The following is a 22,191-nucleotide window of genomic DNA, read 5'->3' as shown; positions in this document are numbered from 1 at the left end:
AAAACTGTTCATGACAACTGCAATCCTAAAGTTAGCAAGTCAACTGTAGTCCTCAGCCATAAAAGCATTACTGTAAGAGTCCAGAGCGTCCTCCAGGTGTGACTTTCAACTGTACTCATGGGGCCGTCCTCCACAGGAGCGATGCGATGAGACTCCAAACAGACACAGGGCACCAGGATGGATCAAGCAGGTCCGAGGAGCAGAAGAGGTCAGCATCTCGATCCCAGGACCAACATGTAATTCAGAGGGACAGATTTGGGGGGAGGGGGAGAGAGAGAGGGAGAGAAAACACAGGTTGTTAGGTATGCCCAATGTCACCTAAATAAGTAGGAACAGTATACATATTGCACTGAGTACAAGCAGGGACTCCAGCATCTAACTATGACAGCATAACTAAAAGGGAAGAGCCAGAAGGTAACACAGGCATGAGGGAGCCCCAGGACATAAAGCAGCCAGCCACTACATCGTCAACAAACTCAAGTGAGCAAGCGAGTGGGGACTGACAGCATCCATACATCCCAGTTTACCAAAACACTATGTCTGAGGACCCTCCAGATCTACACCTTTACCTCATAAACACCATTAACAAAAGGATTGACTAAAGAGATATGTTTTCAGCCTAGATTTAAACACTGAGACTGTGTCTGATTCTCGAACACTACTTGGAAGGCTGTTCCATAACGGTGGGGCTTTGTAAGAAAAGGCTCTGCCCCCTGATGTAGCCTTCACTATACGAGGTACCAGCAGATAGCCTGCACCTTTTGATCTAAGTAGGCGTGGCGGGTCATAGAGGAGCAGAAGTTCGCTCAGGTACTGTGGTGCGAGACCATTCAGTGCTTTAAAGGTCAATAGTAGTACTTTATAATCAATACGAAATTTGATTGGGAGCCAATGCAGTGTGGATAAGACAGGGGTGATGTGGTCATATTTTCTAGTTTTAGTAAGGACTCTTACTGCTGCATTTTGAACTAACTGGAGCTTGTTTATGCACTTATTGGAACATCCAGACAGTAAGGCATTACAATAATCCAACCTGGAGGTAAAGAAAGCATGAACTAGTTTTTCCGTGTCACGTAGTGTCATTAAATTTCTTATCTTAGCAATATTTCTGAGATGAAAGAAAGCTATCCGGGTAATGTTATCAATGTGAGTTTCGAATGAAAGACTGGGGTCAATAATCACTCCGAGGTCTTTTACTGCTGCACATGAAGAAACAGAAACGCCATCCAGAATTGCAGTGTAATCAGAAAACTTACTTCTAGCTGCATGTAGTCCTAGTACAAGTACTTCAGTCTTGTCAGGGTTAAGCAGAAGGAAATTAAAAGCATCCAGTGTCTAATGTCCTTCACACATTCCTCAATTCTATTAAGCTGGTGTCTCTCATCAGGTTTTGCAGAAACATACAACTGTGTATCATCAGCATAACAGTGGAAACTAATACAATGTTTACGAATAATATCACCCAGAGGTAACATATATAAAGAAAAAATCAGTGGACCTAAGACAGAACCTTGTGGAACACCAAACTTTGCCTCAGTACGTCTAGAAATATCACCATTTATATCAACATACTGATAGTGATCAGTTAAATAAGAGCTGAGCCAGGAGAGGGCCGTTCACTTAACTCCCACAACATTTTCTAGTCTATTCAGAAGAATGGAATGATCAATGGTATCAAATGCTGCACTAAGGTCAAGCAACACAAGCAGTGAGACACAGCCCTGATCAGACACCAACAGTAGGTCATTTACTACTTTAACCAAAGCTGTCTCTGTGCTATGATTAGGTCTAAATCCTGACCGATACATTTCATGGATGTTATTCCTATGCAAATATGAGCATAACTGCTGTGCCACAGCTTTTTCAAGGATCTTGGAGATAAAGGGGAAGTTTGATATTGACCAATAATTGGACAGCTGACAGGGATCAAGGTCAGTTTTTTTTTAATCAGGGGTTTGATAACTGCTAGTACGCAAGTTGAGGCTTTTGATGCCGAGATTAATGAAAGTAATTCAGTTTCTTTTAGGGGAGTAAAACGAGGGTTATGTATATAACCGCGGTTCTATGAGTTTCGGATGACCGCCAGAGGCGGTGCTTTCAGCACATGAATATCCATCACACGAACGTGCAGGTCGAGTAATAGTAACAACAAAGTCACGTGTGACCTGGGTGATGTCACCCCGTGACCCCGGCACAAAAGACCGGTGAACCCAGGAAGTGACCTCTTGGCAAATCTTCTCGTGTACACTCCGAGTGACTGCCAAGCTCTGGCGGTCATCCGAAACTCATAGAACCGCAGTTATATACATAACCCTCGTTCTATTTCGTTTCTCCTGACCGCCAGAGGCGGTGCTTTCAGCACATGGATGACTAATACCAACCAGGTCATGAGGAGTGTGTACCTGTACTCAGTGCTGCTGCGACGGGCCTGGAATGACGGCCGTCACCACAGGATTATGTGGGACAACATTAAGACAGTAAAACCTGGTGAAGGTGCAGCTGGAAGCCCAGGAGGCTGCGCTGCATATGTCTGAAAGGGGCACGCCCTTCAGTGATGCCCATGAGGCCGCCATGCCCCGTGCAGAGTGCGCCCTGACAGCCGGAGGAATCGGGGAGCCACTGTGCCTGTAGGCATGTAATATGGCCTCGACTATCCACTTGGATAGCCTCTGCTTAGAGAGCGCCAGACCCCTCCTCGGCCCTGTGTGGCACAGAAACAGGGCGTCACTCCTACAGAAGCCCTCTGTACGGGACACGTACACCCTGAGGGCGCGAACTGGGCACAAAAGTTTCGACCTCTCACCATGGCCCGCCTCGAACGCCGCAAGGCTAAGGGGCTGGTTGACGAAGGTAGCAGAGAGGGTCTTCAGGAGGAAAGAGGGGTTAGGCCACAGAGTGACCCCATTGTCGCCGGAGTGCCACTGCAGGCACTCCCCACTGACTGACAGCGCGTGTAATTCCCCGACGCGCCTCGTCGATGTAATGGCCAGAAGAAAAGCAGTCTTCAGGGAGAGCCATGAAATGTCTGCCGTGAGCAGGGGCTCAAACGGTGCGTCGCAGAGAGCCTGCAGCACCAAGTGGAGATCCCATGTGGGTACCCGGCTCCGTCGGGGGGGTCTCAACCGGAGAGCACCCTTCAAGAAATGTGCCACCAAGGGGTGGGACCCCACGGTCCTTCCCCCAACTCTGGCATGCTGAGCAGAGATGGCAGCTGCATAGACCTTGATGGTGGAAGGAGTAAGACCCTTATCAAACAGAGACTGGAGGAACAGTAGAATGGTCGGCAGGGGGCAGCATGTAGGCTCCTCCCCCCGAGTCAAGCACCAGTTGGAGAAAAGCCTCCATCTGTTGGCGTAGAGGGCATTGGTGGAAGGTGCCCGGGAGCTTGCAATGGTGTTGACCACTGCCGGCTCACAAAGACCTAGCAGGGGGTCCGGCCCTTCAGCGGCCACACCCAGAGCTGCAGACGGGCTGGATCCGGGTGCCAGATCTGCCCTCCCAGCTGTGATAGCAGGTCCATTCTCACTGGCAGGCACCAGGGGTCACCGTTCAGAAGTTGCAGCAACTTGGGAAACCACACTCGGCCCGGCCACCGAGGGGCGACAAGCAGCAGCCCGTGGTGGTCCATCGCAACCCTGTGTAGGGTTGGCACGATCAGCGGCAGAGGGGGGAAGGCATACAGCAGTTGCCTCGGCCAAGCATGTGCCAGCGCATCCTGGCCCTGGGGGCTGGGGCCGTGGAGGCTGAACCACAGAGGGCAGTGTGTCGACTCCTGGCAGGCAAAGAGGTCCACCTCTGCCCTGCCAAAACGTTCCCAGATGGCGAGAACCACCGCTGGGTTGTCTCCATTCCCCGGGATCAGGGTCCTGGCGGGACAGCAGATCCGCTGCCCTGTTGGCAGTGCCTGGCAAGTACATGGCACGCAGACTCAAGAGATGTCGATGGGCCCACCGCAGAAGTTGGCCGGCCACTTCCAAGCACTGGAGGGACTTGGTGCCTCCCTGGTGGTTGATGTAGTACACTACCGTAGCGTTGTCCGTCCGCACCAGAACGTGTCTGCCGGCCAGGCCTGGGAGGAAGTACTGTAGGCCAAGGAACACAGCCCGTAGCTCCAGCACGTTGATGTGCTGCTGTCACTGCCCTGGACTCCAGCAGCCTCTGACGGTCCGGCATTGCCAGACTGCACCCCAACCTCCCAGGGAAGCATCCGTGGTGATGACCTCCCTCCGGGAGGGGATAGCCGCCAGCGGAACACCCCGCAGAAGGTAAGCCCTCCTCCTCCATGGACGGAGGAGCCTGAAAAAAGTATCCGTCACCTTCACGAGCCTGCGCCCGTGCAGTGCCGGGTGGAGGTGGAGACCATTGAGCCACCTCTGAAGTGGGCGTAAGTCCAGGAGTCCCAGCGGGACCAGAGAGGAGGCTGCCGTAAGCATGCCCAGCAGGCGCTGAAAGGTCTTCAGGGCGAGTGACCTGCCCCGTCCGAAGCGGCCAAGCAGCAGGTGGATGTTGTGGATCCTGGTCTGGGAGGGGGTTGCCATCAACGACCTCGAATCCAGGTGCATGCCCAAGCAAGTAGTCTCCTGGCTGGGCACCAGCGAGCTCTTCTTGTAATTCACCCTGAGCCCCAGCTCTGCGACATGTGAGAGCACAGTCGCGATGTCGGTGCGGGCCTGAGCTGCTGACCGTGAACAGACAAGCCAGTCATCCAGGTAAGGCAGGACACGCAAACCCCTTGCCTGAAGTGGTGCCAATGCTGCTGCCACACACCTGGTGAACACACGGGGTGCCAGCGATATCCCAAAGGGCAGAACACTGAACTCGAAAGCCTGGCCCTCGAAGGCAAACCGCAGGAACTGCCTGTGGTGTGGCGCAATGGGAACATGGAAATAGGCGTCTTTCAGGTCGATGGTGGCAAACCAGTCACCCGCCTGGATGTGGTGCAAGACATCCACTGTACGCAGCATGCGGAATCTCATGGTCTTCAAGTGGGAGTTGAGGGACCTCAGGTCGAGGATCGGGTGGATACCACCGTCCTTCTTCGGAACCAGAAAATACCTGGAGAAGAACCCACCTTGCTGTCTCTGCCTGTCGACGGGAGAGATTGCTCCTTTCTCCAGGAGGGTGGCGATTTCCTGCCGGAGGACGAGGGACTTCCCCGGATGGCTCACGGTGGTGTGTTTGACCCCATGAAAACGCGGTGGTCGGCGGCAGAACTGGATGCGGTAACCCTCGGTGAGGGTCACCAGCACCCAGGGGTCTGGGGTCAACACTCTCCAGCTTTGGAGCTGTTCGCTGGAAAAGCGGCCAACCGCCAGCGCGCTGATGTCAGCGCCGCCCAGACCGCCCCCGTCAGTCACCATGGGGGCGACGAGGAACGGACTGGGTGTAGGGGGCGGCGCCGCGGGTCCGGGAGGTGGTGGGGCGACGAAAGTCATCAACCCGTCTGGTCTCCTGGCGGGTGCGTGGCCGAGACAGAGTCGGTGTGGGCCCCCTGAAGGACTGGGCAGCGTTGCCGTGGTGGTGGGCCTGGCGTAGGCCAGCGAACTGCTGTCACGCCTGGACGACCTGGGCACTCCGGTCCAGGGCTTGCTGAGCGGCCTCGCCAAACAGCTCCCCGGGGACAACAGGGAGAGAGCGCAGCACACACCGGTCGGGCTCGGCCAGAGGGGACTGCGCCAGCCATATCTGCCGGCGGGCGAGGGTGAGATACGACATCAGCCGGCCCAGTTCCCGCGACGAGTAGGCAAAGGCCTGGAGAGCCGCGTCGCACAGCTCCCGTGATGCCGCGCTCGTCCCCTCCAGCTTCTGGGCGAGAGCCAGCAGCAGATGGGACATGGAATTGTCAATATGACCCATTTGTGCCGCCGTGTGGTATCCCCGCACGATGAGGTCGTCGGTCGCACGGCATTGAGTGCGGGGGCATCAGGCATCAGGCCGCAGAGCCTCGTTGGGCGAAAGGACGAGGGCAGCCACGGAGGGCTCAATGTTGGGCATCTGCTGGAGGCCATAGGTAGGGGCGTCCTGCATTGCTGCCAGGGCCCTGCAGTCACTAGGGAGGTGGGAAAGGCGTCTAGGGTCCGCCCAACACCTCTGTAACTCCTCGATGTATGGGGCCGAGGGCGGAACAGAAAATGAGGAAGGCTGTGTGGAGCCTCTGAAGAACATGCTCTGATGCTGGGCCACCGGGGGCGTGTCCAACCCCAGACGGGCCAATGCAGCCCTCAGCACTGGCTGGATGGATGAGCGTCCGCCTTCCGATGCTGCCATGGTGCCATGGCTGGTGGCCTGGGAACCGGCCGGAGAGGTGGAGTCGTGACCGTCAGACCCACCGCAGTCAAAGCTCTCCGACACCCGGATCGACAGCTCATCCAGGCCGCGTGCATCAATGGTCGGTGACAGAAGCGGTGGTGATGGCGAACAGTCGGGCTGCCAGGCAGATGGGGTGGCTGCGGGAACACTGCTGCCCTGTGGCGGAGGCTGGAGATTCGCCAGCAGGGCCTTCATCTCCTCCAGCTCGGTGGACATCACCTCCACCTTCCGAGCCAAATCGCCCGAGCGCTTCTTTTTCGCCTTGGAAGCAGAGACGCGTGGGGGAGCCCCACGGCGCTTGCTGGGCCCTGCTGCTGCGGCCAGCACCCTGTCCTGTCCCCCCGAGGCCCGGGGGATATCAGACGGAAGATCCATCCGAGCCAGCCTGGCGGTCCGCGCAGCCACGCTCAGGCACATGTAGTCTGCGCAGGCCATGTCCGTCAGCCCCTGCCGCAGGTGATCAATACCCAGGCACGAGGGGCACTCGCGGTGGCCGTCCTCTGGCTCGAGGGGGGCCCGGCAGTGGGCGCAGCAAGAGAATAGGTCCATGACACCTGGCTGGCAGAAGGGAACTTAAAAAATAGGGCGAGAACACCCCAAGTAAGTATCCCAAAATAAACAATCAGGCGGCAACGAAAAAAAAACCGACCGGGCGAACACACCCGTGGTCGGGACGCAACTAAACAGTCACTCACCAGCGTGAGAAGACATCATACGCCGCTAAAACACACAAGACAGCCGGCCCGTGAGCAGGCCGGAGGCAAGGTTACACAAAACAAGGCGGTTGATAATATTAACAAAGATAGGCACCGTGTGCCACAGAACTGATAAACAGCGGCGAGAAACACCGCTTTAATTTAAATGAATGAAAACCGCTTACCTGAACGAAAACAAGCCGGCCTCCAGCGGCGAGGATACCGCCTCGGAGGGCTAGTCAGCTAACTCCACCGAGCGAGAGCACTCAGCTTAATGGAGTAACAAACAATACGAATACAACACACACAAGACAGCCGGCCCATGAGCAGGCCGGAGGCAAGGCTACACAAAACAAGGCGGTCGATAATATTAACAAAGATAGGCGCCGTGCGCCACAGAACTAATAACAAACAGTGGCGAGAAACACCGCTTTAATTTAAATGAATGAAAACCGCTTACCTGAACGAAAACAAGCCGGCCTCCAGCGGCGAGGACACTGCCTCGGAGGGCTAATCAGCTAACTCCACCGAGCGAGAGCACTCAGCTTAATGGAGTAACAAATCAATACGAATATAACGACAAGAAAAAAAGAATTGGTGGACTTAACGCAGTTTCTTGGAGGATGCGTAAGCACAGCCCCAACCCTACGGGTAACGAAACTAACACGGCGCTTTGTCCAAATTCCAATCCAACTCGCAACCTGCAAACGCGAGAAGATGCAAAAGGTCACTTCCTGGGTTCACCGGTCTTTTGTGCCGGGGTCACGGGGTGACGTCACCCAGGTCACACGTGACTTTGTTGTTACTATTACTCGACCTGCACGTTCGTGTGATGGATATCCATGTGCTGAAAGCACCGCCTCTGGCGGTCAGGAGAAACAAAATAGAACATTCTAATTGTTGATCTGATACAGTTATATTGTTAATTACAGGGTTACTTACATTGTCTGACCTTAAATTAGTAGTTTGAATTTTTTGTCGGATATTCTCAATTTTGTCATTAAAAAAATTCATGAAATTGTTGCTACTACATACTACAGGTATGCATGTGTCTATAGTGGACTTCTCATCTCATCTCATATTATCTCTAGCCGCTTTATCCTTCTACAGGGTCGCAGGCAAGCTGGAGCCTATCCCAGCTGACTACGGGCGAAAGGCGGGGTACACCCTGGACAAGTCACCAGGTCATCACAGGGCTGACACATAGACACAGACAACCATTCACACTCACATTCACACCTACGGTCAATTTAGAGCCACCAGTTAACCTAACCTTCATGTCTTTGGACTGTGGGGGAAACCGGAGCACCCGGAGGAAACCCACGCGGACACGGGGAGAACATGCAAACTCCGCACAGAAAGGCCCTCGCCGGCCACCGGGCTCGAACCCGGACCTTCTTGCTGTGAGGCGACAGCGCTAACCACTACACCACCGTGCCGCCCTATAGTGGACTTATTCCTGGTTAATTTTGCTACAATATTAAATAGGAATCTAGGATTATTTTTGTTATCTTCTATCAGGGAGGAGAGATATGTTGATCTCGCAGCACTAAGAGCTTTTCTATACTTCAGGAAGCTCTCCTTCCACGCTAATTTGAACACTACCAATTTTGTTTGACGCCATTTACGTTCCAATTTTCGAGTGGTCTGTTTTAATGTGCGAGTGTCATCATTATACCAGAGTGCTAATTTTTTGTCTCTGACCATTTTCCTTTTAAGAGGAGCTACATTATCTAAGGTATGGCGGAATATTGACTCTAAGCATTCAGTTGCCTGATCAAGTTCTGCAGGGGCTGACAGTGACCCAATCAAAGTTGATAACTCCGGGAGATCATTTATAAAGCTCTGTGCAGTAGTTGACGTGAATGTACGTTTAATACAGTAGCGTGGTGAGGTGCATATATTATTACTCAGACATAGTTTGAATGAGATGAGATAATGATATGAGATAACTTCAGACTGTGGAAGTATGACTATATTTTCTACGTTTAACCCGAATGTTAGTATTAGATCGAGGGTGTGACCACCATTATGGGTCGGTCCTATGACATTCTGATTAATCTCTACTGAATCTAAAATGGACACAAACACTGTTTTTAAAGGGTCTTCTGGGTTATCAAAGTCTCATCTCATCTCTAGCCGCTTTATCCTTCTACAGGGTCGCAGGCAAGCTGGAGCCTATCCCAGCTGACTATGGGCGAAAGGCGGGGTACACCCTGGACAAGTCGCCAGGTCATCACAGGGCTGACACATAGACACAGACAACCATTCACACTCACATTCACACCTACGGTCAATTTAGAGTCACCAGTTAACCTAACCTGCATGTCTTTGGACTGTGGGGGAAACCGGAGCACCCGGAGGAAACCCACGTGGACACGGGGAGAACATGCAAACTCCACACAGAAAGGCCCTTGCCGGCCCCGGGGCTCGAACCCAGGACCTTCTTGCTGTGAGGCGACAGCGCTAACCACTACACCACCGTGCCGCCCGGTTATCAAAGTGAATATTAAAATCTTCGACAACTAAAGCTTTGTCTAAGGAAATAACCAGATCTGAGATAAAATCTGCAAATTCAGAAAGAAACTCAGAATATGGCCCCGGGGGCCTGTAAATAATAAGTAATGGAATTAACTGGGTAGACTTATTTTTTGAGGCTACATACATTATATGAGTATGAAGTACTTCAAATGTATTAAGTTTATAACCAGGTTTTTGTGTTACACCTAGATAATCATTATAAATACCCGCAATGCCTCCTCCTCTGCCAGTTAGATGAGGCTGGTGTATATAACTGTATCTCAGAGGACTCGCTTCATTTAATGCTACGGTATATATTCATTTGGCTTAATGCATGTTTCAGTTAAACAAAGTACATTAAACTCCTGATCAGTAATGAGTTCATTAACCATTAGCACTTTAGATGTAAGAGATCTAATATTTAATAGCCCCACCTTTAGATCAAAGGTGCTGGCAGCAGCTGTACAGTCAGTATGATCTAATTTTATATTGATTAGGTTACTGGAACAAACTCTCTGAATATTTCTACCTTTTTGTTGAGCTCGGGGAACAGACACAGTCTCGATGTAGTGGACCCTGAGTGAAGACTCTGTGCAGCTAGCAGACAGTCAGTTTAGCCTGTTCGTCTGCTCCCTGGCCTTGGCTCTGGATTGTCAGAAATTAACTAGGCCTGTTCTAAGACTATGACCTATGCTGCAGGAAATGAGAACAGCACCTTCCCGAGTGGGATGGATACCGTCCCGCCCTAACAGGCCAGCAGTGCCCTCAAAATTAGCCCAATTATCTATAAAGCCCACACTGTTTTCAGAGCACCACTTGGACAGTCAGCAGTTCAGCGACCATAACCTGCTGTAAGCTACATTGCCACGCTGCATTGGGGTGGGGCCAGAGCATACTACAGTATCGGACATCGCCTTTGATAATTTAAACACCTCTACAAAGTTACTCTTAGTAACCTCAGACTGACGAAGGTGTATATCATTAGCTCCTGCATGGATAACTATCTTTGAGAACCTGTGCTTGCCTAGGATCCTAAGATTACCTGCTATGGCCGGCACCCTGGCTCCCAGTATACACCTGACTAAAGCTGCTGGTGCCCCTAAAGGCTGAGCTAATTTCATGTGCCATATGATAGAGTCCCCTATAACCAGAGCTCTTTCAGGTTTCTCAGCAGGTGCATCACTAAAGAGAGCAAACCTGTTCGACATGTGATGCAGAGAGGAGTGGTGCTCCCGTGGGCGAGCCTCAGCGGTAGCTTTGGCTCTACACTTATGCCACCGAGCCGTCACCCATTCGCCCCACTGTAAGGGCTCTAATGCCAGAGTTGGGGGATTACTAACTCCACCTAGGGCATCCAGACTTTCCTCTACAGAAACTACACTGTTCTCACACTCACTGACCTTCTCTAAAGCCTGGACATGCGCTTCTAGCACTATAATCTTCTCCGTCAGAGAGCTAACTAATCTGCACTTGTCACAAATAAAGCTATCGCTAGCGATGGAGGAAGAATGACTAAACATCCTGCGCTCGGCACACTGAACAGGCTGAAGGTGTGCCATGATGAAAGGATTCACGTACCTTAATCGAAGATCTGTTGATATTAAAGCAGATCCGATGTGGATGGCCTCCACTTGTGGTCTTTACGCAGGAAGAGAAAAAAAAAAGAAAGCTTCCGGTCTCTGTGTTCTTCCGAAAAAAGAAAAAAAAAAACAGAAAAAGGAAAGCAAAAGTGGAAAGTACAAAAAGGAAAGCGACAGTACAATAAAAATGAAGATGATACTGGAAAATTATTTGTAGACATTTTTTTAAAAAAGATTAGTAATTAACGCCAACACTCGTGGGGAAAAAAGGACTCATCGCAATCAACTCAGGAACCAGGAAGTCATGGGCTAAATCATGGGCCAAAACTCCACAGGATTTCATTTCATTTCATTCAGACTTTTTATTATATTTTTCTTTTGTATGGTACACATTAACCATCATAAATGTCGTAAAATATTTTGTGGGAATTTTATGACAGTGCTGAACTCACGATTTGTTTTCATTCACAACATGATTCTGTCACCCTTATGTCCAACTTGTTTTCTTCAGTTTTATTTCTTTAAATTAATTTGTACTTCTCATTTTAGATTAATCAAGATTTAACTTTCTTTCTGCCAGAAGCTTTGAATTTGAGTGAGGCTAACTCTTAAAACTGCATATCAGGTAATGGGTTATAACAACACATGCACCATAATGGGGTATTGAATACTTTTTGTTTATTGTTCCAGTTAAAGTTTGAGTTTTATTGAAAAATTAAAAATCATTAAAGCATAATGATCATAAATATACCTGCTTTTTGATCAACTTTATTAATCACTTTCTTTTCACTGAACTTGTAAATATATAGTAATAAAGGTTATGGTCAGGACAAGTTAAAACATGGTCAGGACAAGTGAAAAATCTTGCTGCTTGTCCGACTGGATAAGTGGATTAAAATGTTAATGTCGAGCCCTGAAAACCCCTTAATTTTCCAAATAACCCATTTCCCTAATAGTGTAGATACCTCTGAAATTTTCCCAAGATATTAGCTGTTCTTCAGTAGTCGCTTTCTTTTATGATGATCACTAGTTGTATATTTGTGGTCAGTTGACATAACTTTAACATGAGATTGGACAGCTTACCTGTGTAAATGAATCTGCCTGGTGTCCCTTTGCAGAACTGTTTAGACTTGTAGGATAGCGTAACCTCTACAACCCCTGGGATATGCCGAGGAGGTGTCTGCACACGGATGGCATGAGGCGTGATGAGCTGATGAGAGAGAGAGAGAGAGAGAGAGAGAGAGATTCATGTTCCTGACTTGGACATTTTTAACAGTTTATTGTTACTCCCTCCCATTTGTAAGATGTACCAGTTTCTTCACTTCAGACTTTATTTTCACAAAGTTTATTTGGTTGCATATACAGTATTTAATATTGTAAGTATGTTTCTCTTTATTAACAGGACAGGCATCTGTTTACTGCAATAAGCCTGATTAACTGTTGAACCACTGTCTGTGTGTATTATGACTTCACCAACAGTAACACAAACAGTAAAAAATGCTAGCTTTATTGGCTAGCATCCAACATACCAAGAACCCTGAAAACAGTAAATAAATATGACTGAAATGTGTATCTGTGTGTACTGTGAATTTATGTCATACTGATCATTATCAGGGGATTGATAGGGCTGTTGTTACACTGTGAAAGAGCACATGGGGTCTGTACTTCTTGCCTAGAGACAGCCTAATTATGATGTTCAGTCAAAACTGAAATGATCAACTCTAGTGTTCCCCAACACTAGTCATGCTCAGAAATAAATATGTATTTATCTGGTAAACATTGCTCTTTTTTTTAAGCTTTCTCTTTGCCAAACAGAGAAATGTGTTTATCAATGTATGTATGTGTGTGTGTGTGTGTGTGTGTGTGTGTGTGTGTGTGTGTGTGTGTGTGTGTGTGTGTGTGTTTGGGGGGGGGGGGGGGACTTGAGGAACTTGAGGAACTTGACCTTAAAGTGCATATCACGGGTAAATTCAGGAGCAAGATCAATATAATTCTCCTATTTTATATGAAACTTTGGTCAAATATCTGTCACATTTTGTGCAATTTTTTTTTACCTTGCGCAATGCCAGAAAAATTCAGTTGAAATCAAGCCATTTGAGGCAAATTCGTCTGCCTCTGAAAAAACTTGGCATTTGGATTTCCCGGCAAACATTGATTTTTGTGATGTCACGTGCGGGACGCCTCCTTCTGAATCCTACATCAGCACTGGTTTGTTTATGAGAAAACGACCATATTATTTACATTCCTGGTGTTGTCTCCGTCAACTTCACTACTTGAATCATCATCAAATCCAAACAGATGAAGCCCCAATTCTGACATCTCATTATATTCTTCATCCAAAGGTGAAGTAACATTGTGCTCAGATGACAATTCCATATTTCAATGCAAAATTGCTAGTTGCTAAACTTGGTCTACACAGGCTGTGCACTGAAACCGTGCAAGCTCTCATAGCCTGCTGGCGGTTCTGCAGGTGACGTCACGAATCTGGCTCCAGACTCCCTTGGGATTTTTCCAGACGCGTTTTATTTTATTTTTTGCTGTGCAAAATTACCCTTCTGGATGAGTGTGTAAAGGGACATACTTTCATTTAAAAAAAAAAAGAAAGAAATTGGTCCAGGATATGCACTTTAAGCTGGGCATTTCTGTATGTGACATTTAAAACAATCCCCAGTATAAATACTTTGTAAATTTAGGCTAGTGTACTGTTAAGCCATGCACACATGCATTCTCCTAGGGCTAATCAGGGTGTTTATTAGGTTTATTTAAAACCCCATAACTACTTAATGCCTCTAACTCTCCCTGCAAAAATTTCAGTCAGTCACATTTATGTTTTAGAGACTAATGTTGAAACAATCTAATGTTTTGTTTATTTGTTTGTTTTTTGTGAACTAAGTATGATGTGAACTAAGAAATATGTAGGAAATTTTAATCTTCCCTCTGTCCATCTCTTTCCCTCATCACAGTCTGTCAGGGGTAATCAAATCCATAGCTGATGGGCACAACTGAGAGGGTTCTGGGTGGGCCTCCTCATTTAAGGGCTATGAGGTTAGGGCAGAAAGATCAAAAGGTTACGAAGTCTCCAGGAACAGCTAGAGGGGGAGGAGCCAAAGGGCAGTAAATATGTCCCAGATGTACACTGTCATTGCAGTACGCAGGCATCCAGTGCTGTTTGCATGTGTGCTCCGTCCTCTGATATGTAATTCTAGTGTCAATAACGGCACTGAAAACATGAGTTCGGAGCAGCCTCCAAACATGGCCGCTCCGGACTACAAACCCCAAGAGTCACAGCGCTCTCTGTCACCTGACTATTAAACTGTCTCTCATCCAGCAATTACCATCTCACCTATATAAGCTCAGCTCTCACTTCCCAACCTTGCAAAGTATTGTTTAGTATCCTGTAACTAACTTTACTAAGCAATTTTGATTTCCGCCTGACTTTCAGTGTACTACCACCAGAATGTTTCGTACAGCCATTACTTGGGACCTAGATAAAGAGATCCAACAGTCACATACCTTGAACCCTCCCAAGAACCGACAACCCCCCGAACTCCTACATATCCCACCTGAGCTCAGAGGGAAGCTCATCATCTGGGCTCACTCTTCCCCCACCACTGGTCATCCCAGCAGTCATCACACATACCAACTCATCAGGAACAAGTATTGGTGGGAGAACATGATCTCCGACATTAATAATTTTGTCTCCTCATGTTCAGTGTGTGCCCAGGCCAAGGTACCACATGCCCCACCTGCCAGGAAACTATGCCCTCTCCAAATGCCTCAGAGACGCTGGTCACACATAGCCATGGACTTTATCACGGATTTACCACTATCACAAGGTAACACATTCATCATGGTGATCATTGACAGATTCTCCAAAGCACTGCAACTCATCCCACTACCTGGCCTACCCACTGCTTTCCAGACAGCTGAACTAATGTGCAATCATGTCTTCCACTATTTTGGTATCCCTGAGGACATAGTAAGTGATCGGGGTCCTCAATTCATTTCCTGGCTTTGGTCCAGTTTTATGGAGAGATTAGGGGTATCAGTAAGCCTCACATCCAGATACCACCCACAGTCTAATGGCCAGGTGGAACACGCCAACCTGGAGGTGGGTTGTTTCCTGAGAATATTCTGCATGAGAAACCAGACCCTTACAGAAAAAACAAATGAATTTCCCATGTATTTCACATGTGTTACCATGTAGAGCACATGTGGAAAACATGTTACCACATGTGTAAAACATTCCCACATGTGATTCACATAAAATTGGGCCAAAACCACGTTTCCCATGTGCAAATAACATGTTTCCCATGTGCACAACACATTTTCCACATATTTCACATGTGAGAAATCACATGTGAAGTTCATGTGGTTTTTCTGTCATGGGGAGAACTTAGCACAGTTTTTCCCATGGGCTGAGTATGCACAGAACTCGCTCAAGCACTCTGCTACTCAGTTGACACCATTCCAGTGCATACTCGGCTATTAACCACCACCACCCCCGTTCCCATGGGACGACACACCCACCCAGTTACCAGCAGTTGATACCTGGTTCAAAAGAAGCCAGCAGGTGTGGGAGGAGGTCCACCAGAGATTGGAACTAGTAAATGGCAAGTATAAACAATATGCAGATAAACACAGAAGTGAGAACCCAGAATACACTCCAGAAGATCGGGTATGGGTCTCCACAAAGGATCTAAGGGAACCCAACTTGTGTAAGAAACTGCAAGCATGTCGCATTGGCCCCTTCAAGGTACAGCGCAGGATCAACGAGGTTTCCTATAGACTAGAACTCCCACCTCACAATAGAATGGCACCTACCTTCCACATCTCCTGCCTAAAACCAGCCAGACAAGGTCCTCTAGCCATGGATATACTCACCCAAGAGCCCCCATCCCCTGACATCGAGGACGAACCCATCTACCAGGTAAATAAGATCTTAAGCTCCCGCCACAGACAGGGTCAGCTGGAATACCTGGTAGTTTGGGAGGGCTATGGCGCAGAGGAATGAAGCTGAGTGAACTCCAGGGACATACAGTATTGGACCCCCTCCTTACACAAGAGTTCCACAGTGAACACCCTAACAAACCTGCACCTAGAAGGAGAGGGAGACCAAGAAAGACAGTTGCTCCCAGAGGGAGCTCCTGGGGGGGGTTCTGTTAGTAACAGTGCTGAAAACACAAGTTTGGAGCAACCTTCTAACATGGCCGCTCCAGACTACAAGCCCCAAGAGTCACAGCACCCTCTATCACCTGACTATTAATCACACCACCTGTCTCTCATCCAGCAATTACCATCTCACCTATATAAGCTCAGCTCTCACTTCCCAACCTCGCAAAGTATTATTTAGTATCCCATAATTAAGTTTACCAAGCCATTTTGATTTCCGCCTGACTTTCAGTGTATGACCAGTGTTTACGTTTAGGCTTGACCTCATTTCATTGTTTTCCCTTTGTTGCATTGTTTACTGATTGACTAACCCCCGCTCGTTTCTGGACTACAACTCCTGCTCCTTGATTTGGCTCAGCATGCTATTTGCAAAGCTCCCGGTCTCCCCTGCGCTTGCATCCTTAAGTGCCTGCACTCTGACATCTAGAGCATGTCAAAGGCACTTATACAGACTTGCATCGCAGTGAAGAGCTATGAAGAGAGCATCACTATATACATAATGCCTGAATTTAATCACAAAGCATTTGATCAGTCCACACAATAGATGTGTCTCAAATGACATGCTATGACCTAATACTTAAAAGTATACACTGTTCCAATATACTACATATGAAAGTTTTAAGTGGCTTTGTATCTGAAAGATTCTTTAAATTTAAATACTTAGAGGGGCGCATGCTCGTGCAGCGACCAGCAGCAAAACACATCTGGTTGTGTATTCTGTTCATTTGTTTTGTTTTTTATGTACTTTTATGCATTTGAATGCACTGTGTACAACAGCTGATTGATCAACAGAGTGTTGGACTTTGGCTATGCCCTGTTGCTATGATTAGATGATTATTATATCATGGAGTTGAAGGCCTTGTTTCTTCTGTGGACAGTGTTTCATCTCGCACAAGCTCTGACCAAGTTCTCCAAACCAGAGTGCATCAAATACGGCAGAGACTTTCTCCTTCAGTGGAGTTACTCTCAGGACCTTCACTCTATCGATCTAGTTGTCCCTGACCTAAATTGCTTCACCTGTCAAAAAGATGGGAAAAGGGATTTTATCAGTAGATTGCCCCATAAGACCAGGAAGCAAGGTAAGCAGGCTGGTGTGCATCAGAGACTGAGGAAACAACCACTTTCCCAGATCCCCTTGCCTTCTATCATTCTCTTAAATGTGCAGTCTCTCCAAAATAAGACGGATGAGTTGCAAGCCAATGTATGATTTCAACATGAGTTCAGAGATGCTTGCTTATTGGCAATTACAGAGACATGGTTGTCAGAGAGAGCTTTAGACATTGAAGTAGTCATTGATGGTTTCGGCACACCCATTCAGCTTGACCGAGGTGTGACTGGCATGTCATGAGGGGGTGGGGTTTCAAAGTTCAAAGATTTGTGAAACAAAGATATTGCAAAAATGTTCTTGTTTAAGAAAGACTGTGCACTAAAGATGTTGAACTGTTGTCCATGTCGCTGCATCCCCCCCCCTCCATCTGCCCCATGAGTTTCCTCAAATGTTTGTTATGGTTATATATATCCATCTGAGAGCAAACGTGGATAATGCTGCAGAGACTATATTGCAATCAATTCAAGGACTGTAAGCTATATCACCCGAAGCTCCTGTGTTAATCCTCGGTGATTTCAACCACTGTTCTCTAAAAAATACTTTAAGAGACTTCAGTCAATACATTACATGTCTTAACATACTCAATAAGGTGCTGGACCTATGTTATGGTTCTTTTAAAGGTGCATAAAAAGCTCTCCCCCTTCCTCCACTCAGAGGGGCAGACCACAACTGCATCCAGCTCATACCATCATATCATACTGCGATGCAAAGGAAAAAAATGCTCACCAAACGGGTTAAAAGCCTGGACTGATGAATCCATACAGAGTCTGCAAGGTTGTTATGCATGTGCAGACTGAGAGATGTTTAAGGAATCCTGTTTGGATATTGATGTTCTTACAGATGTTGTCAGCTGTTATGTTTCCTGCTGTGTGGACAATGTGATCCCTGAAAAGACTATTAAGGTGTACCCAAATAGTAAAACCATGTGTGACAAAATCACTCAAGGCATTGCTATATAGAAAAAGGTGTGCATTTAGAGAGGGGAACTTTTCAGAACTAGAAAATTTGTAAAAGGAAGTGAAATCTGAAATAGCAAGAGCAAAGTGGTGTTATAAAGAAAAGTTAGAGAGCGAGCTGGGGAGCAATAATTTAGGCTCTGCATGGGACAGTATGAAAACCATTATTGGCACAAAGGACATAAGGAACTCTAAGACCATGCTGGAGGGTTTTAAATGTGAAAGACAGCTTGCACAGGAGCTGAATAAGTTTTATTTGAGATTTGACACACCCAAATTTAAGGATGTCATTTTAGAGCAGAAAGCCTATTTATGTGATAGTGCCCCTATGCCTTTCAATTTGCATGCCATGGTTGAGACATTCAGACACTCCAAAGCTAAGAAGAGTCCTAGGCCTGGCAATATAGGGAGTCACCTGATTATATACTGTGCTGAGCAACTGAGTCATCAATATTTTATTACATTTTTGAGCTTTCCCCTCTGTCAACAGAGGGTGCCGAAAATTTGGAAACAATCTACTGTTGTCCAGGTGGCTAAACACAGTCACCACAAGGTCCTGAATGATTTTAGACCAGTTGCCTTGACCTCATTGGTGATGAAATGTTTTGAAAAACTGCTGAAAAAAAGTGCTTCTTATTAGAACAGACAGTCTTTTGGACCCACTACAGTTTGCTTACAGGGCCAAGAGAGGGGTAGAGGATGCTACGGCCACTCTACTAAACCTGATATTTAAGCACCTTGATGGCAGAAACACATATGCAAAGATTTTATTTGTTGATTTTTCATCTGCTTTTAACACTGTTCAACCACACATTTTAGTTGATAAGCTCTTAAGAAATTTTAATCTGGATTTTAGCATAATGGGTTGGATTTGGGATTTTTTTAACAGACAGAACCCAGAGGGTGAGGGTGAATGGAGTTTTGTCAGACGAGATGTTATCTTCTACAGGGTCACCTCAGGGGTGTGTCTTGTCTCCTCTGTTTATGCATTCTTTACACTGATGACTGCCGTTGCCAGCATGCCAACAGACACATTATAAAATTTGCAGACAACTCAGCTATTGTTCATCTCCTACATGGCAATGAAAATGACCATGGTCATGTTTTAGATGACTTCATAGGCTGGTATGACAGTGCTTACCTACAGCTGAATATTACAAAAACTAAGGCCATGATCATTGATTTCAGGCGCAACCCTCTCCCTATTCAGACCACTACTATTAAGGGGCAGGCAGTAGAAGTGGTTGAGTCATACAAGTATCTGGGTAGTCTGATTGATAAAGTCTAAAGTCCTTCCCGTGCCATATGGCGCATCGGGCGGCGCCGATCTCCGTTTCTGCAGCCCTCGGCCTCTCGCCTGTTACATAGCTAGGGTTACAGTGGGGGGCCAGTCCTCTGGTAACCACGAGAGTTTAACTCCCCTACTCGCATCTGTATTGCAGCGTGCCTTGCCAGATGGTAGTAGGTACCATTTTTATGATGGTCTTTGATAGTCTGATTAATAACAAGCTGAATTTTAATCTTAACACAGAAAGGATCCGCAAGAAAAGTCAACAACATCCCTTCTGTCTCTGTAAAATGGCAAAGTTAAATGTTGATAAAACCATTCTGATGTTATTTTATAAATCCTACAATGAATCTATTTTAACATTTTCTGTGATCTGCTGGTATAGAAATCTGAGTGTTAGGGCCAAAGCTGCACTCTCCAAAATTGTGAACACTGGGAAAAATTGTGAACAATTGGGAACATTGTTGCTTCTTAAGCTGTTGTATTCAGTGCTCTTAGTAGTTTGCTGTCTTTTGTCTTATGTTTTTCTGTGTCTCTTTTAATGTCTTACTGCAAAACCAATTGCCCTCTGGGGACAATAAAGTTGAAAGTTGAGTTGAAATAATAACCACTTTACATTTTAGAGAAAACAAGTTTACAAGGCATGTGTTATGAATAGTAGTGTGCACTACATTCTGTACTGCCTGACTTCAGCTAGATAACTTTACCAATATTGATTCCTGTATGATTTTTTAATCTTAGTGTGCAGTTCATTATAAAATATACAATATATGATAATTTTAAGATGGAGACAAAAGCAGCAGTACAGACAACCATCATTATTAGCCACACTGACTACATATGTTAACTATTATCAACCCTCCTTATCAATTCTGCATAATTTTTATAGATCAGAAGCAGAATAATTAACATTATCTTTTTTTTTAAACAAAACCAACATTTGAGGATTGGGAAAATCTTAATAACACAAACAGCATAGGGAGACTGTGTAGTTCCCTTTTGAGTAAATTAACATTTTCTAGTAGAACATCATATGAATGGAATTCAGTACCAAGACACATAAAACAGATTAACATTGTTACAAGTCAGTTGAAATTATGGCTTATTTATTACATTTTATTACACAATTATTACACATTGCAATTGCAATTGTGCTGCTTTTTCATCTTAATTAAAGATGCTGACTGCAAAGTAAGCTGAAATTTTCAATTTTCTTTTGCTGTGCATGGCATTTTCCTATGTCTAGCAAGAACAATATCTTGCGGACGAAATGTGATCATTTTGATGCGCTAAGGGTCGCTTTTCTCCATTTTGGGACTGAATATCCTATCTCTTGAGGTAAACAGTATGGCCCCATGAAAATAGCTGAACGCGAGGAGTTTTAAATAATTAGCATAATTATGGAACTGGGTTACACCAAGATGGCAACACGCGGAAAACATCATGTTCTGAAGTAGCGGGGACATGAGCGAGTTTAGTGCCATTCTGGCTGGCTTATTTTTAATTCAATATTTTTAATTTAATCACAAATTCATTGTAAATTTTGCTTTATTTTTATATATAGTAGTTTCGCTAAGCTGTGACCCTACACAGGATAAGTGGCTACAGATGATGGATAGAATAAATAGAATATCGTCGCTGTCAGTTCAAAACCTGCTATGTGACAATTTACGGTAGGTCAAATTGGGTTCTCTATGCTGATTGGTCAATTTTGACCTCGTGCTTCCATTTATGCTAATTAGAAAATGGAAGGACCAATGGATAATCCAGAAGAGACTAGATTCAATCCCTTTCATGTGATGGGTCCAAATAAACTGTGTGCAATATCAACTATGTGCACCCAGTGGCACACACAGCAGATTCTGCACACAATACTCTTAGTCACTCAGATTGCACATGGGAGGTTTTGCATGTCTAAAACCTTATATGTGCAAATATCTGACATGCAGAACCTCTTATGTGTTCTCAAGGATGATTTCTTTTGCTATTTACGCGAATATAATGCTGCAATTAGCTATTTTGATGGATATTTAACTGACCAAGCTAATAATAGAACAAGTAAACTTTTACTGGCTTCTCAGCTTGTTATTTCAGAGTTTTATTCAGTTTTTTACATCTCCTGTAAAAAAGGAAAAATGTCACATAGCAGGTTTTGACCTGACAGCGACGATATAATATCTTTATTGTCATTGTAACATGTACAACGAAACTGGAGTGCAATCCTCATCAGTGCAAAACAAACTCATAAAAGGATTTAAATTAAGCTAAAACTTAAACTATATAAAAATTATAAAAAGAGTCAAACTCACAGAGACAACAGTAAACTAACAAAGTAATGAATTAACAAACTAATATTTTTTTAAATCCCTAAAACTTAAAAACACTGTAAAAATTATAAAAACAGTCAAACACACACACAACTACAGTCAACCAGAAACATTGCACAAATCCCTTATTGCACAGGTCCCTTATTGCACAGTATAAAAAGACATGGATATTAAGAGCAGATTAGTAACCCTAACCTGCTGTGTTGAATTTAGAACTTGTATGGCAGTTGGGTAGA

The 22,191-nt window shown here is 46.0% G+C and overlaps 1 protein-coding gene across 3 annotated transcripts in view; it reads right to left on the bottom strand.

Moving 5' to 3' along the window:
* Positions 1–22,191, bottom strand: part of ebf1b (EBF transcription factor 1b) — a 295,483-nt gene that overhangs the window by 83,734 nt on the left and 189,558 nt on the right. For all 3 annotated transcript variants that reach the window (XM_060935874.1, XM_060935876.1, XM_060935875.1), the window contains exon 10: positions 12,188–12,314. In XM_060935874.1, coding sequence (XP_060791857.1) covers positions 12,188–12,314 — 127 coding nt within the window. The remainder of the gene's footprint in view (positions 1–12,187; positions 12,315–22,191) is intronic.

Source organism: Neoarius graeffei, chromosome 12 (genome assembly GCF_027579695.1).
Source record: "Neoarius graeffei isolate fNeoGra1 chromosome 12, fNeoGra1.pri, whole genome shotgun sequence".
Lineage (NCBI taxonomy): Eukaryota > Metazoa > Chordata > Actinopteri > Siluriformes > Ariidae > Neoarius > Neoarius graeffei.
Note: the sequence above shows the minus strand (reverse complement) of the source record. Positions and strands in the feature narration are given on the sequence as shown.